Source organism: Choloepus didactylus, chromosome 15, assembly GCF_015220235.1.
Source record: "Choloepus didactylus isolate mChoDid1 chromosome 15, mChoDid1.pri, whole genome shotgun sequence".
In the NCBI taxonomy this organism is placed as follows: Eukaryota; Metazoa; Chordata; class Mammalia; order Pilosa; family Megalonychidae; genus Choloepus; species Choloepus didactylus.
This window is the reverse complement of record NC_051321.1, coordinates 18,884,587-18,903,107: the sequence shown is the minus strand read 5'-3', so window position 1 is coordinate 18,903,107 and position 18,521 is coordinate 18,884,587. Positions and strand designations below refer to the sequence as shown.

General features: G+C 40.4%; 1 protein-coding gene across 1 annotated transcript in view; it reads right to left on the bottom strand.

Moving 5' to 3' along the window:
• Nucleotides 1-17,840, bottom strand: part of ABLIM1 (actin binding LIM protein 1) — a 265,485-nt gene extending 247,645 nt beyond the window's left edge. The window contains exon 1 of the mRNA XM_037804327.1: nt 17,628-17,840. Within this exon, the coding sequence (XP_037660255.1) occupies nt 17,628-17,640 (13 nt within the window). The 5' untranslated portion in view covers nt 17,641-17,840. The remainder of the gene's footprint in view (nt 1-17,627) is intronic.
• Nucleotides 17,841-18,521: the final 681 nt, after the last annotated feature.

Sequence of the window (18,521 nt, the reverse complement as noted above, 5' to 3'; positions counted from 1 at the left end):
ATATTACATATGACAACAGTTTCCTCTAAAACTTTCTTCTAGCGTTCTATAAATGAATTGTATTTCCACTAAATCCACCAAATGTCACCCCCTTTTTTATGACCTAGTCACCGTTAAAATAGTAAAAGTAATTTTTCAAAAAGGCATTAAAGTCATATTTTATAGATTCATTTAGCATCCCATCAATTTCATAAAGAATATTTGTTCCTGCAATGAATAATACAAAAGTAGAAATCACTTGTTTACTGTTAAGACAGCCAATAAGTGTGTGAGAGCTTTGTTCCCTGCCCATCTATATTCATATTTCTTTTCTTAATTGAGCAGGAAATTAAGATTGAAGTGCTTGTTGGAGAATCTGCCTTAAGTACCGAATTCATCAAAGAGAAGAGAAAGAAAAAGATTCTGTCACGGAAGCTTTCACTGCAAAGTCAAAGAACTATAAGATAGTCAAGTGCTGCTCTGAATGATTACTCAAATCTGTAATCCTCATTTCCCAAATTTGCATTTCCTCTTTGCCAAAGAAATGCTGCTTTGCTTGTGTTTGTTGCCAGAAACAACAGTAGGAGGCAAAGAAAAATTAATTAATCAATTAATTAAAAGATGGGTGACATTTTTCTAGTCCTTCCTACTCCATACAAAGGTTGGCATTTAAACTCTCTTAAAACTTAGACACGATATTCTTATATTAAGCCTTACCAATCTATGCTTCCAAATAAATTCGATCAACAAAACTAACGGACATCATATGACACTTTCCAGGCACTAAGTAAGCCCTCTGTTAGTTCTGTATTTGGGCACCTTTACCAGAGCATGTTATGAGCATCATTAAAAATGGTAGACAGCAAACATATTCAAGTGGGGGTGTAGGGGACAACAATTGTTTTACACGTGCTTTCTTTTCACTAACAGGCTTTTCATTTTTATTGACTTGAGAACATCAAACCTGTCCCAGGCTGCTTGGAAATTGCTTCAGCTCCCCTAGTAAACCAGGAGAGCATTTAGTTGCCTCTTGCAAAGGCAAAAGTGACAAATAGCCTAAAATTTTCATGCTGGGGCTCAAGATCGCAGCCAGCCCCTGTACAACCCTTTTGCCCAAGTAATATTTTATAAGATGCTGCTAATCCCTGCTCCTGTCTGCTGAAACTCCAGCCAAGGTCTAAGCATTACAGGATTTTATCAAAGTCAAGCCATCCGACCTGTCAACTTCATTTTTAGTTGCAGGACTTGAGAGTGGAGGAGTCTGCTGAGAGCATCTAAGGAATAGATGGGAAAAGGGAATAGGGGAACGGGGCTCCAGGATGAGGGTCTGTTGTGTGCTGTACCCACAATCACGGAGCTCAAACCAAAACACAAGCCTCCTAACTCCTCCTGCTGAACTTCTGTCATTGTGATTATTTTTAAGGAGGGACATTTGGACTCAACCTTAAAAACAATTATCTTGCAAGTTTTGTTTTTTAATTGAAGGTAACAAGTGACCATGAATAAGAATAAATAATCCAGCCTTTGGGAAAAATATCAGCATCGGACTGTGATCGTCTTGTCCTAAAAGCAATGGATTTCTTGCTATCAGTCATTCTGCGAAAAATTAATCCTGGCTTTAGATGAAGTAAGGGAAAATAAATATTTCTTTTTCCCTCTGTGATGGAAATGTTCTGTCCCTTAGTAAAATTAAAGAAAGTATTTGGAACATGTTCTAATACCAGAGAAGTAGTTGCTTACAGCTGGGCAGGTACTGTTTGGGGGGAAGGTGGAGAATCAGACTTAGTAAAATCTCATTAAAATCCTAATATCTACGGCAATGTTCTAAAAATCTCAGCAACAGATATGCACAAAGATGTTCAGTGCAGCATCATTTATAAAAGCAAACAGTGTCTATCAATAAGGGACTGTTAAATCAGATATGGTGCATCCATATGACCAAACACTATGCAGTCATCAAAAAATTAGCTATATTTGTATGAGTTGACATGGAAAGATCTCAAGATAAGTTATATGAAAAAGCAAAGTGTTAAAAAAAAAAAGTAGTAGGTAGACAGTAGGTTTATAGGTAGGTAGGTAGGTAGGTGAATTCTAGTGTCTGTGTATATATACTTTTTTTAGAAAGGAATTTCAAGAAATTGATAACAGTGGTTACTTCAGGGAACAGGGAGATTTTGCTTTTCATTTATATTATTCAAATAGTTCTGCTTGAATCTTTTTATGATGCCAGCACAACACTGTGAATGTAATTAACATTGCTGAATTATATATTTGAATGTGGTTAAAAGGTTTTAATTTTAGGTTGTACATATGTTACTAAATAAATGTTTTTTAAAAAACCCATAGGACTGACTACACAACACAGACAGGAAACTCTAATGTAAACAATGGACTATAGTTACTAGTACAATAATAATAGTCTTTGAACAGTTGTAACAAAAGTACCACACTAATGCAAGGTGTTAATAATGGGGGAGGGGTATGGAAACTCTTTTCTGAATGACTTTTCCGTAAACCTACAACTTCCCTAATTTAAAGAAAAAAAAAAGTTTCCCTGAACAGTGAGATTAAGACTCCTAGAATTTTTTTTCATATTAAAAGCTGCTTAGCTTTTTGCTTTTAATTAGTGTCTAAGTTACACCTTGGTCTCAGCTATGCTGTGGGGAAGAGCCTCTGGCCATACATAGCTTAAAGCAGTTCAGGGCGACTAGCAACCAGGCTGATGGAGGGGAGAGACCTGTCAACAGAAGTGACAGTACCATGTAACCAGTGATGGTGGTACATACAGGATGCCGTGGGAGCGCACAGAGGAAGGACACTGGTCCATCCCGACTGGTATGCCCCAAGACTTTACAAAGCAAGTGATAATTGAATCTGTCTGGAAGTTCTGTAAAGGGAGGGACTTATACTCCCTCTTCCCTGAGCATACACAGTGCCTGGCCTATAGTGAACACTCAGTGATGATGCTGAGTGAATGAATGAATGTCATAATCATAGAATATGCTTCTCTAACTTTCAGTAGCATTTTTGCAGTGCTAACTATGATAATATTCATAAATGGTAGAACTTTATATAATGCAATTTAGGGTTTTATTTTCCCGGTGAACACAAGCCAAGTTTAAAAATGCAGAAATCATCCTATAATGAGAATTAATTAAGAAATGAAAAGCAGATACATTATTTTCCTGGCATGTATTTAGCTTAACCTAAAGAGGCAGTCTCATGGTGGACAGAGTATACTCTGACATTAACAACACCTGAATTTATCCCAGATCAACAACTTATTAGCCATATGATCTCAAGCAAATTTCTTTACCTATCTGTACCTCATTTTCTCTGTCTGTAAAATTGGCCTAATATCTTCATAATAGAATATCCTGGAGACATCTCAAACTTAAATGTCCAAAATGCTTGATTACCCCACCCCACCCCAATCTGCTCCTTGTATACTCTTCCCCACCCTAGGAATTGACATACTACCCTTCCAGTTGCTCAAAAAAATTGGAATTATCCAAGATTCCCTTCTTTCTTCCACTCCCCACTTTCAACCCATCAGCAAGTTCTATAAGCAATTTCTTAGAAATATATCCAGAACTTCTCCTCAGCTGCTCTATCTTCCTGGTCCAAGCCACCATCTTCTCTTGTCTTGACCATTACAGTAGCCTCCTAAATGGTCTTCCTGCTTCCAGCCTTGCTCCCTAAAGTCTATTCTTCACATTGCTGGCCAAGTGATCCTTTTAAACTATGTCATATCATGACACAACTCTTCTCAGAACTATCCAAGGGTCTTCTATCTCACTGACTAAAAAACCCAAGTACTCACAGTGGCCTACAAAGACCAATCTGACACCCCACCTCTCCCACCCATTCCCCTGCTCTCTCTCTCTGACTTCATCTCCTCTCCCTCTGCCCTCTCTGATCCAGTGGCACTGGCCTCCCTGCTGTTCATAGAACATGCGAGCAGGCTCAGTCTCATGGTCTTTGCAATGCTCATCCCATTTCCTAGAAAACCCTTCTACCAGATATCTGTATGACTTCCTTTAGGCCTCTGCTCACATGGCACTTTATCAGAGAGAGAGGCCTTCCATTATCATCCCATGTAAAATAGCACCTTTCCTACCTTCTCATCTCCCTAACACCCTCTTGCTGACAAGTGGCTGCCTCATCTCAAAACTTAGAACAACTTGAATGTCAACTCAATAACTCATTGAATGACTGAATAAATGAATACATTATTTATAACTAGAATCCTACAATTTAAAGCATCTAAACATAGAATAGATTCCCCGAAAATAAATAGTAACTAAGGAACTGGTGAAAACTAGACCATCACATGTCCATATTTACTACTCACCCAAATGCTTAAATGACTCCAAATAAAGATTCCCTTGTTTAACACAGAACAACAACAAAAATCTCCCTGGAACCCATTAGAAATTGCCAACCTCTTTTTAATTTTTTTTTTTTTTTTTTTTTTAACTTCCCCAGACTCTGGGACTCTCTCCTTCTGTTCATTCCTATTTGGAGCTGAAAGCCAGAAATAGCTGTTTACCTCATTGTCCTCATTTCCTTTCATTGTTACCATTTAGTTCTCTGTGCCTTTCCTGTGGTGGATGTGTTTTTTAAATGAATTCCCAATAAGTTGAGAAAGAAAAGCACCAGTAAAGACCTTGGACACTGTCTAAAGCACAAACATATTATAGGTTTTTTTTTTCTTTAGGAAAAGCAATTTAAAATTGACCCTAAAGTAGTTACATATATGCCATCAAATATGACTCTCATCAGTAATGAGGTTAAAGACTGGAGAAAGAACACATCAATTTCCTAAAAATGTGAATAGCAATAATTATGCATGTAGAGTTCTTCCTCCTGCAAGCCCACCCCCCACAAAATAATAATAATAAACTTATTGTGTTGGTTTGGAGCTGTTATGAACCCCAGAAAAGGCCATGTTCTTTTAATCTGTTCCTGTGGGTGCAGACCTATTGTGGGTGGGACCTTTTGGTTAGGCTGTTTCAATTGAGATGTGAACCACCCAATGCAAGGTGGGTCTCAATCCTTCACTGAAGTCCTTTATGAGGATAAAGAGAGACAAATCCCAGGGAGCTCAGAGAGAAACACCCAGAGAAATTTGGAGAGAGCTTAGAGAGAAAAAGCCCCCAGAGGAACTGAGAGAGCCACTGAAACCAGAATCCAGGAGAGAAGGACCAGTAAACGTTGCCATGTGCCTTCCACGTGACAAAGGTGTCCCAGATGTGAGCAGTCTGTCTTCAGAGTCCAGGTATCAACCTGTTGATGTCTTAATTGGGACATTTTCATGGCCTTAGAACAGTAAATTTGTAAACTAATAAATCCCCATTGTAAAAGCCAATCAATTTGTGGTATATTGCATTCCAGCAACTTTAACAATCACTTATTCAAAAAATAAAGGAACAAAATCCTATAACCTCAGATCAATCAACAAGTATTTTTGAGTGTGTGACCTCCAATTCACACTTTTATTTTTTTTTTTAATGCAGGTCTCAAAAATACAAAGGATTTTGTAGGTACATTTACGAAATAAGGACTTGCCTATCCAGTAATTCAGACATTTGGTATTATGTGCTTGGCTGAGGAGCCAATGGGGCAAAGCTACTATCTGTGGGATTATGACTGAACACCTCTAAGTCAGAATCCTGCCTGGCAGAACCATTTTTTTTTTTATCTTTAAAAAAAAAATTTCCTGATAGTAGTAAATACATATTAGGCAATTTTCCCTATAAAATTTTACAATGTTTTAGGGAAAGTAAATCTTCAATACACTAGCAGAAAGTTCTCAAATAGGCTGTGAGTCCAAGAATAAGCATATGTAAATTGAGCTACACATTTGAAAGCTGCTTTGGAACTGCATTAACTAGGAGAAATAAAGGCATGCATTTCAAATGAATATGGAGGGACCAAAGGGTCTAAGCATCTCTTAGACAATCTACACCAATAGAAGGAAACTATCATATGAGTTACCCAACCTCCCAACCCAAAAATTCATTTGGGTTTGAGTTTGTACAAAATGTTATTGTTAGTTGGTTTATAGTAGTAACCACACATGAGCATCTGACTTCCCATGAGGGGAAATAACCCAGAAATATGTTCAACTGAAGGGGAGGGAATAGCCAGCCCAGGAATCAAATTTAAATTTTTATGTAGATAATATACAAAGTGGATAATACTATAGGCAGATATTCATAAATCTATCTTTTGAGACCCAGGAATACAAAATACATGCTGGCTATAAGCTCTACTAGTTAGGAGGGCCAGAGTCCAGTTTGCTGGGATAGCCCCAGTATACATCTGTTGTCTAGCCTCCCACCAGGTTTAGCATTATCCCGGACAGAAGTGTCTCAGTCTGAATGAGGTTACATGGTATATGTAAAATATGTAATATATGTAAATTTGAGCAATAAATGTTAATCACACCTTGTGTGCTCCAGCATCATTCAATTGTAAATTCTAATGCCCTTAATATTTCTCACCTCACAGTGTTCAACAAATATTTGTTAAATAACTTCATTAATTAATGTATTAGTATCTCAGCTCAGGAATGAATGGGTTCTGAAATTAATCTGGCAGAGGTTTAATAAATAATGGTTGTTTGAATGTCCACGAGAAAGGCTAAAGATCAAAAGGTTCACCACTACTCATCACACTGTCTTCTCACTTTCTCTCAAGAAATTTTCACACAATGGTTATCAGTTCTGTTTTTATGACAAGAGAAAAGAAAGCATACATTTTCTTAATTGTGGAATTCCTTTTATATCTAACATAAATTGCAACCCCACTGGCTTCTATTACATTCTCAACAAAGAGAAAACATAATGATTCAATTTATATTGCAAATATTTACATTATACGCAAATCTGAGGTAATTAGTTTCAATTTTCAGGGAAAAAACTGATAATCTTGTTTAATCCACATTAATCCTCTACGGCTCTCATAACTTCTCCCTTTCTCACCGTTAAAACAGTTTCCTCTCTGCTTTGTACATGCCTTGATCTGGGTGCCAGGCTGTTGTCTATGACAGAATGATGACATTCACAAGAAGCAAAGAGCACACCTTGCCTAGTGGGGGAAAAAACAAGAGCTGAAAATGGGAGTGCTCTATCTATCCATGGATACAGTCTTAGGTACCCTTCTGGCATTGACACACTGTCACCAAACCATGTGGACAAGATGGGCCACAGGAGAAGACCACAAAGCTTCAAAATGCCTCCCAAGAGATCCTTAACGAAAGTGAACAACTCAGGTTCTTATTGACACAAGCTGCTATGTGTGGCTAGTGCTGTACATTTTGAAAGAAGTCAACCCCACTGCACTTGTATAGTATAGACAACTTGTATCTGTTACTTCCTTGTATTACAGAACTTAACTAGTACACACAGCTTGATTTTAGATGAATTGTGTTTGATCGTGAGCTCTAGGAAGGCTGAATAGCTGTCTACACAATGGATGATATTCCTAGAGATTGCTGCTTGAACCAGCATGAAGTGCTTACCACTCCCATTCTTTTGCCTTTCTCTACTCAACAACATTAGAAGCCAGTGATTAAGCGGATAATGGCAGCCACCGTGAAGTAAGGTTCAGGTCTTACCAAGCTGCATCTTGTGAATGGAGCAGCAAAATGTCAAACTGCATCAAGTGATCAGTACTACTTATGCCAGTTAACAATAATATGGATGAAGTTCAAAGAGAACCTGAAAGCAGAGACTCATAAAAAAGAAATATTTCTCCATATAAGACGAAAATAAACTTACCATCTCTAAGGAAGTGTTCCATAAAGCTTACAAACTTTGATCTTTCGATTTTGTTCCTCTCTGGAACTGAGGGAACTAGTAATGTGCATGTAAGAGCAGGAGCAGTTCAGAAGGCACACTTCTTCCTGGAAGCATGGGCTCCCTCCCTTCCCTTGGTAGAGCAGAACATGCAACATGTTGCTTGACTGTTCTGCACACCACCAGCATTAGTACCGGAAGGCTCTGGTGTCAGGCACAAAATTAAAGATTAGGCTCATCTGACCTAATCCGCCATGTGAAAGGGAACACTAAGAGAGCTTCTGGCAAAATTTCTACCTAAATGGGAATTGTGGTCAGGGTAAAATGTAATTCATGGCAGCATGATTTGGTACTAAAATACCATATCAAATATTATAATCTAGGCAGTTAAGCAACTAGATGTGAGTTATTCTGAATGTACCAGGGGCAGATTTATCACTTCCCTCACTTTAGAGAAAGCATTTGTTGTCAAGACTTACAAGTTTAATACACAGATCCCTGGTCTTCCACTATTCTTCCCCTCTCCACTGCAAACCTTGTACCACCTTCACACTATACTGACCCCTTCTCTCCCTGTATGTCCCACACTTTAATTCCTCCAGGTTTTTACTTGTGCTATTCCTTCTGAAAGGGAAGCATGTCTCTCAGTACCTTCTGCCCGTCAAATTCCTACTCATCCTTCAAGGTCCAACTCAATATTCTGGCTTCTCTGGGAAGTGAAGCTATCCTTATTATCTCGTTATAACTCACTTTCCATTGATGATTTGATCATTCCTGTTTGATAATCTTTATCACATCATATTATGGTTGGCTGTGTACATAGCTTTGCACATACACACACATGCATGCACACACATGCACACATCCATACATACATGCACACACATATGCACACATACACACCTTGATTTGAGTTCCTTTGGGATGGGGACTATCCTTTATTCATTCTGTATACTTAATCCTTAACAGAAATAATGCACTCTGTAATTCTGTTATATTAACTGATATATACCCCACACAAGATCAGAAAGATGCCTGCATAGAGATGCACTATATATGTATTAAAACAATCAGTTTAATAAAATTAGTCCCCAAATAATTTGGTTAGTTCTTGAAACACAAATTACACACACACAGACACACACACACAAATACAGACACTTACTTAGCACTTATAGTTCTAAATAAAAGAACTGGTCTAAGAATTGACTTACTGCAAATTCAAGGATCAAATGTATCAAAATAGTTACCTAAAAGGAAAAGGGAATGGGAGAGGGGAATAGGGGTAAAACTATATCAATAAATAAATTCAACAAGTGAGGGGGCTGACGGACTGATGATGATAGTGAGCCATAACCTGAGAAGCATGATTAACTCAATCTTCTCTACAAGAGGTCTCCAAAATAAAAATTGGTTTTCATGCTGTCCACACATACAAAGTGGAAATGAATCAACTTTCCAGAAATCTTTTTTGAAACATAAGATACTCCCACATGGAAGATACTGATGTCCAAAAGTATTTTTCACATATTAAAAAAAATCCATTTATTGAATCAGAACCCATTTATTTTAAGTGTCACAATGGGATTCCAGGAAGTATAGTATGCTGCTGTTTGGATGTGTTTTTTGTTTGTTTGTTTGTTTTGTTTTTTATGCAGCTAAACCCGGCTTTCAAAATATCTTCTCTTTTGTTCAGTTTGATAAACTGCTTGAGATTCAGTAACTCAAAGAGAAGGAAAAATGCAGCTGATACAGGCTATAACAATGGCCTTATATCACACCAAATAGGAACTCAGCACATTCCCTTTCACAACATCACCATGAAAGAAACTGATAAAGCTAAGTGATGCAACTAGTGGTTGAAAGGAACAGAGAGCAAATCTCCCCTCTAAAAAGTAGCAGATGATGTTAGTTGAGCCCTTGCATAAGCACTGAAGCTGGAGAAGTCATCACCCTGCAGCACTTCCTAACCTGGGCCCTCAACCCCGTGAAGGAGCCACTGGCCAGCAGAGGGCTTTGCTGCTGCTCTGTAAATCTGAAAGCAGCCCACGCCACCTCTCTACCTCCACTGGACACTGCCCAGGACCCTCAGCTGGGTCTGCAACCAAAACTCCTCACACCAAAGTTCAGGCGTCTGAGGGCAGTCCTGGGCAACTGTCTCTCTCATTCCTTCGGTCTCTGTCATAGCAAGGAAGACCTCCTATCCTTGCTCATCTCTTCCTTCTCTCCCCCTCTTTCTGCCCCGTGCTTCTTCACTCCTGCTGCACTCCTCTTGCCACTGACAGTCCCTTGTGAATGAAGATCCTGACATGCTCAACTATTCCACAAAGACCTTTCTCCAGCTCTGGCTCTCCATTCCCTGACAAATGCCATGCTGCAGCGGCATGCTTCCCATGTCTGACACACACCATACTGTTTCTTTTTTATGCTCCTCTCCCTGAAAAGCCCTTCCTCCCCCCTCACCTTCTTGACTGGCTTAAATCCAACTCATTCTCCAAGAAAACCACCCTACCTTCTTCAGGAAACCTCACCTGATCTCATAGCATCACCACCCCCCACCCAAGGATGCATTTCTCACCACTCTTTGGGATTCCCATAACACCTTCTCTCCATTCCAGGTCTCATACTACCCTCTTTATTACTCTCTGCACTCAGTATATTCTTTATAAATATTTACATATTTGTCTTCCCCACAAAACTGTGAGCTCCTTGAGGGTATGTACTGGGTCCTATTCCCCAACTGCTGGCCCATACCTGGTGCTCAACAAATGTTTGTTGAATGAACGAATGAAAATCTATGTCTCCAACTCGAATAAATGAAACGAATGAGTAGGAATAAAGGAAAAGACATTGTTTCTTTATTGGATTTTTCTCTCAATCTATTAATGCTAAATCTTTTCACCACTAAAAAACAACACAAAGACGTATTTAAAGAAAAGCCAACTATCTCCCCTCCCCACCCTTACCTTTGAGGTAACCACTGTTAAATGCTTGATATGCAGCATTCTACATTTTTCTCTATAGTCACAGCGTGCACACACATACACACACGAGGATTTTTTTTCCCAATTTACAAAACTGGGGACATACATCACATATATTTTGAGTAGTTTCTCTGCCAGTATAATGGAATTTATCTACATAGTTCTGCCTGGAACCTTCCTTTCCAGGACTCAAGCTTCTAAAAAGCTAGTAGGCTCATGGAGTGGTCTCTTCTGTTTACAATACCTATTACCTGCCATACTTATAGAATAGGTTTTTAAAATTTATTGAATTGAAACAAAATCTAACCAGACAGAAACTGAAAAGATGCACAAAACGCAGTTTGGCATGCTTAATTCTGAGGATATCATAGGAAGGGAATAAAATTAAGAAATTTTCATTTTAAACTATACTTCTATTCTGTTTGACTTTTTAATACATCCATTTTAAAAATTTAAAGTAACTTTTTTCAAAACTTGCTGGATGGTACAGGTCCTTGCCTTAGAAAAAACAAGTTTTAATGCAATGGCTCCCAAATCTAGCTATACACAGGAATCAGCAGGGGCTTATTAAACAGATTCCCATGCCTCTCCTGAATATTCTAATTCAATAGACCTGAAGCAGAGCCCTGGTATCTGTGTGTTTAATAAATACTCCAGATAAATTTCTTATGATCCTGCAATTTGGAGACGCTGTTTTAATCTAATGGTCCTTAGAATCACATGGGGAGCTTTTTGCTTATATGAATTTGGGGGGCTCTACCTTCAAAGTGTATAACTAGACAATTCTTCCCTAGACAATTCTTCCCAGGTTTGGAAACTATCCCAAGTGTTAAAATTTCCTCTAACTGGTAATTCAAAAATCAAGGTACTATGGCTCCAATTTGGTCTCTAGTGGTAAAAATACACCAAGCTAAAAGACCACAAGATGGCAATGCCTTAGCTTATCCTACCACAGAGTTAAAGGATACTTTATATTGTTTCAAACTAACACTATTCAAACTACAGTGAATTGAAATTTAGTACTCTGTGTTTATATTTTAAAGAGCATGTAAATGAACAAATATTTTATCTCTAAATTTTAAAATAAATTTTCCATTTCTTATGAGATCCAACTAACTTCAATGTTCTCAATTATTGTTTTTTTAAAATATTTCTACTCCTATCATCACCTACAAGCATATACATTAGAAATAAGCAGAGATCACATTTAAATTCAATGGAATTTATCTTTCCATTGGTTTAAAGACCTTCCTATTAATAAGTTAGGTATTTACATAGCCACAGTAACTCACTGATCTTAAAAGTTTTTGTCTGCTTTCAGGAGTACAGATGAGAGCAGATACTGAATTGGAAAATGATAGTGAAGCTCATAGTTGTGACAACACATTTTATAAAAAATAAAAGACAAAGGAAGGCATAGCAAGATGGTGGCATAGAGCGGTGTGGAATTTAGTTAGCTCTCTAGAGCAACTAGAAATAGCCAGGAACAACTAGTAAATAGTCTGGAACAACTGCTGGGGGACAATCGCGACTGCCCACACATCGTACACCAGCCTGGAATGCATGGAATGGCTGAGATTGCAGCATAAAAGCTGTAAGCAAAAACTGCAGACCCATGCCGGGAGCCCCCTCCCCCCAAAGCAGGCTGAGCTGCAAAACCTCACTGTGGGAGAACTCAGCAGTCCCTGTAGGGAGCAAGTCAATATAGCTCAACCTAACTCCAAAAGGGGTTTTAATTAACAAATGTGAACTGCTGAATACAAGCTACAAACACAGACAACCCCCTAACAAGCAGCAAAGTATCCTGCGGTTGCTCCCAGTGGAGAGAAGGTGGGATTGATGGAAAAAAAAAAAAAAATACAGAGGCTTTTGGAGATGACTGTGCTTAGAATACTGCAAAAAGCATGTGCCCCAAGAAAAGGAGCACAGAAGACCAGGCACTATCTGGCCAACAGACGACACTGGGGAGGCTGGAGACTGGCTCTGAAAAGGGGATTTCTTTCCCCTTTTTTTTTCTCTCTCCATCTGAGTGGCTCAGTGGAGAAAGCCTCAAGAATTTTCAGTTCTCAAGGCTCTGACCCAGGCAGGGGTGGAGATAACAGAGTCAGAGAGACAAAGGAGTAATTCAAATGCAGAAGATAACTCCCTAGGAGGTATATCTTCCCTAAGAGGAGGGAGGTGGGGCCCAGCTCAAGTGCCGGTCCTCCCTTCAGAACTCAGGCCCCTGGTGTATGACCCCAGGGCCTGAAACAACCTAAGCTGAGAATTAAAGGGACCACACCTCTTTACACCAATTGGGAGTGACAGGCTAACAGGCACCACCTGCTGGGCAGGTTAGGAAAAGCACAGCAGCTAGAGGTCTCACAGGAAAGTCCGTCAATCTTTGAAGACACACCCACAGGGAAACATGATACTCAATATTGCCCCTTTCTGAGACCTGAGCCTGTTCTGGCCTGGGAAAATCTGATTGGGGTAATCAAGGAAACCAGATGCCTAGACAGCAGAAAACTACAAATCACATTAGGAAAAATGAAGATATGGCCCAGTCAAAGGAACAAACTTACACTTCAACTGAGATACAGGAATAGAAACAACTAGTATTTAATCAAACAAATCTCCTAAAATATTCCAAAAATCAAATCAATGAGTTGAGGGAAGATATGGCAAAAGAGATGAAGGATAAAAAGAAAACATTGGGTGAATATAAGGAAGAATTCAAAAGTTTGATAAAACAACTGGCAGAACCTATGGAAATGAAAGGCACAACACAAAAGATGATAAACACAATGGAGACATACAAGAGCAGATTTCAAAAGACAGAAGAAAACATTTAGGAATTGAAGAACAAGACACCTGAAATCCTACACACAAAAGAACACATATAGAAAAGAACGGAAATATATGAGCAACATCTCAGGGAACTGAATGACAACATGAAGCACATGAATGTACATGTCATGGGTGTCCCAGAAGGAGAAGAGAAGGGAAAAGGGGCAGAAGCAATAATGGAGGAAATAATCACTGAAAACTTCCCATCTCTTAGGAAAGACATAAAATTACAGATCCAAGAAGTGCAGCATACCCCAAACAGAATAGATCTGAATAGACTTACACCAAGACACTTAATAATCAGACTATCAAACATCAAAGACAAAGAGAGAATCCTGAAAGCAGCAAGAGAAAAGCCATCCATCACATACAAGGGATGCTTTATAAGACTATGTGCGGATTTCTCAGTAGAAACCATAGAGGCAAGAAGGCAGTGGTGTGACATATTTAAAATACTGAAAGAGAAAAACCGCCAATCAAGAATTTTATGTCCAGCAAAGCTGCCCTTCAAATATGAGGGAGAGTTTAAAATATTCTCTGACAAACAGACAATGAGAGTTTGTGAACAAGATTCCAGCTCTACAGGAAACACTAAAGGGACCACTAAAGACAGCTAGGAAAAGACAAGAGTGAGAGGTCTGGTACACAATTTTGGGTGATGGTAGCACAACAATATAAATACACTGAACAAAGATGACTGTGTGTGTGGCTGAAAGAGAAAGGTTAAGGGCATGTGGGACATCAGAAAGAAAGAGGGAAGGTGAAGACTGGGACTATATAGCTTAGTGAAAACTAGAGTGGTCAACGATTATGATAAAATGTACAAATATGTTCCTATATGAGGGAGAACAAATGAATGTCAACCTTGCAAGGTGTTAGAAAGGGGGTGGTGTTGGGGGAAAAATGCAATACCAGGATATAGAATTAGGCTAAAGAATGGGGAGCAGTTGCTTAAAATGACCAGAATGTTTAACTAGGTTGAATTTAAGTGTTTGGAAATGGACAGAGGTGACGGTAGCACATTATTGTGAGTATAACTAACAGTGCTGAATGGTGTGTGAATGTAGAGGAAAGGAGAAGTTTAAAGTCAAATATGTCACCAGAAGAAAAGCTGGAAGTTAAAACATGGGAATGTATAACATAGTGATCTTGTGGTGGGCAATGTCCATGATTAACTGGACAAATATTAGAAATTTCTTTTATGAACAAGAAAAAATGTAGGACACTATAACTAGAAGTTAATAACAGAGGGCTATATGGGTGGGGAAATGTACCTATTGCAAACTATGTACTACAGTTAGTAACATTTTAACATTCTTTCATCAACAGTAACAAATGTACAATAGCAATACTATACAAATACTATGAGACTATTATGGAGGGCGGGGCTAGGGGTATGGGAGGATTTGAGTTTTCTTTTTTCTTTTTATTTCTTTTCTGGAGTAATGAAAATGTTCTAAAGTTGAAAAAAATTAATTGTGGTGACGAACGCACAACTATGAACAACTGATTGTACACTTTGGATGACTGTATGGTATGTGAATAATCTCAATAAAATTGAATTAAAAAAAAATAAAAGACAAAATAGACACTTTTCCAGACCAGCTCAGTTCAGTAGTTATTCTTCTAGACACTCTGCTAGTTAATCATTTAGAATTGTTTTTTCAAAATTCACATAAACAACCATAAAAACATAAGAAAAACCCTCAGTTACTGCAATATTTAGGAAGTTCTGGGTTCCAAAACTGAAATAGAAGGAAATGGAGTGGGAATATCAGATTAACAAACTCAAGGACCAGGGGTCTTTCTTCCCCCATCATTACCAATGCCCATGAAGATATTTCCAAAGGTACTGGGAATTCCAAGTTATATAAATAGTTGTTTCCTTTAAAACTGGGAAGTGTAGTACATTTTTTTTCCTCAGCAATATTAATGATGTTGATGCCCACTATTATATTCAAAGGTCTAATAATAGCAAAGCATAGTGGAAGAGATCAGAAGTCAGACAGACCTGGGTGGAAACCAGGCTGTGTCATTTACCAACTGAATTCAGGCAATTACAGAATCATTCAAAACCTCAGCTCCTTCACTTGTAAAATGGGATGCAATAACAGTGTCTATTTGGTTGGGTTGTTGTGAAGATTAAATGATATAATACACATAAAGTGCCTGCTACATAATAAAGCATGCAAAACTTGGTAGTTGTTATTGTTGTTATCACAAACACTTTCTTCTCCAAGATTAGTCAGATTTTAAACTGTTAAATGCAAGAGTACCAACAAGGAGTCTGAAAGGGAAACGAGAGTTGAGTAAAATATCTGACTCCAAATCATCTTACTTGAAACTGGGCTCAAAAAGAAATATTTGAGAACTCAGCCCCAATCCAGGACTATAGCCCCTCTGAATCTCTGGGGCCCTCTTCATTATCCTCAGATAAACCACAGAGACCCTGTAATAGGAGGGATCAGAGACTAAGTGAAATTGGTGGCATTACCAAATGAACTTGATGCTTCCTAAGACAAGCCTCGGTTCCCAACAGTTAGTTGGCTCCTACAATGTGCAAGGTTCTATGCTAAGGGGTTTAGGTGGTATAAAGCTGAATAACAGGTGGATTCTGACCCCAGAAACTTTTACATCTTATGAGAGAGAGTCTCCACATGTTTCCTGTGGTGCTGATGACACAGCTCAGGCTAGAAAGCCTCAGTCTCAGATCAAAGTCTGGAGATTGTACAGCTGAGTCCCTCAGGCACTTGGAAGATCCCATACACATCATGTTCCCTTTAATCATATCTGTTCCATCATCTCTTTCCTTTTGTAATATACAAAAATTATCAGGCATGATTTGTCAGGTAGTATCTCAGCAGCCCCATGTCACCCCTGCAGCCCAGTATCTACAATGCAGATTCTGTCATTCGACCCAGTCCTTATCATCCTATATCCAGGCATGAAACCAACCTACCATGCTGCCAGAACAATCATCAACAAAGATCAGATTCCTTAAAAAGGAATGAAAACATTCTGGTCATAAATACGGGTAGAGATTACTCTATTCATTACATGCCTCAGAATGAACCCTGAAAAGTAGCAGTTAATTATCCAACACAGATTATTAAAGTCCTAAACTACCCCCCAAAAAAGCATGGGTAAAGCTTGGGAGTTAAAAAATAACTGCAACTCCTCTTACAAGTTGCTTTCCGGGTATCAAATGGGGCAGTACTTATTGCTTGGCAAACATACTTTCTAAAAATAATCAATATTTTCCTTTAACGCTTATGGCAAAACAACCAAGTCACTTCATTTTAATTGCTCACAAGCTGCATAATGACTTGATCTCTTTAATATTTCACTCATAGTAGCAGCCACGGAGCTATGACTAACCCACTCTCCCCAAGCATCATCTCTGGCTCCAGATGGCAAGAAATACATTCCCTTCATTCTTGCCTGAAAAGCAATTCTGATTTTTTTTTCCCCACTCAATTTCACCTGCAGTATTTCACTCCAGAAAGAAAATGGATAGTGGGGGAGGGATAATCAACGCAAAGAGGAGCACAGGTAGGAAATTTACTTTTTTTTAATGGAGTGTAAGCACTGCAGCTTTAAATCTTGCGGCATCAAGCCCTGGATTTCTTCCATAATCAAGCTGCAAAATGGTAACAAGAAAGGAGGAAAAAAAATACCTCTTTCTCCCTCCAGGCCAGTCCTTCAGGTGGCTCCCCAGCAGGACAGGCAGCTGCGAGCCCATCCCCCACGCCCTCCCAGCCCAGGCGTGCGGCTTGTACAGGTGAGCCCGACACCGACCTTGGCCCTCAGGCTTCGCCCACATCCGGGGATCAAGGTCAAGGGCGAGGCCGTCCTCCCCTAGCCGCGCAGAGCCCAGGGATCCTCTGCCAAAGTTTCAGGAGGGGTTGGGGCGGCAGGACTCTCCAGCCCCGCGCCCTCCCGCACCTGTGCAGCCCGCGCTGGTCGTCGCTCTGCCCCGCCGGGCCCGGCGCCCGGCTCGGTGGACAGTGCCCACCTGGTCCCCACTCACCTCTTGCGGACATGGTTCAGGCAGCAGGAGCCGAAGCAGGAAGGGCAGAGGAGAAAACCCGGCAGGGCGTGGGGAGGAAAATGTCCCCGAAATGCACCCCCACTCACACGCGCCCGCACGCCCCGCGGCGGCCTCCCCTCGCAGCGCGGGGACGCCTCCAGCAGGACACCTGGCCGCCCTCGGCGCAGCGCGGCCGCCGGGCGGGGACGCAGCGGCCGCAGGGACCCGCCGCCAGGCGCGGCTACGCTGACAGCCCGCGGCCCGCGCTGGGCGGGGCCCGACTCCCCCGCCCGGTCCGCGCCCCTCCGGTCGCCGCCCTCCCGGCTCGGGCCCACCCGGCTCCAGCGGCCCCTAGGGACGCGCCACCCGCCGCTCTGCTGCGGGGCCAGGCGGAGCTATTGTCCCCCAGCGAGGAGGGCGTGCACTGAGAGTCTGCGCCCTCTCCTCCGCCGACACAAGTTCTTAATAATAATGATGATGATTATGTTGTTCTCTGGGATTATGGTCCCAGAGAAAGAAAAAAAGAAAGAGCTGTTCTCTTCCCTCTCTTCCGTGATGCCCTTGTCAGGAGGGGGAAGGCCAAGTTGCCTGAGGGGCTTGATCCACATGTGGAAGGAAGGCTTGTCGTCCACACTGGCAGAAGCAAATAGTGACCAAAGAGCCCCTTAAAGTTGGCAGGCATCTAGTAAAGCTTGTGGGCGGGGCGGGATAGGACTGGACTTTTCTTCTAGCAATCTTTGAGTTAAGGGCAAGGATCTCTGACCCAGCAAAATGTCTTCAGTCTACAGACACTCAAGGAAAGTCTGCAGACACATTGACTTGTTGGGCCAGTGGCAGAGCTGGGCTGGGCTGGGCTGGAGAATCGGGTGAACATCTAAACAAATCCACTCTTTC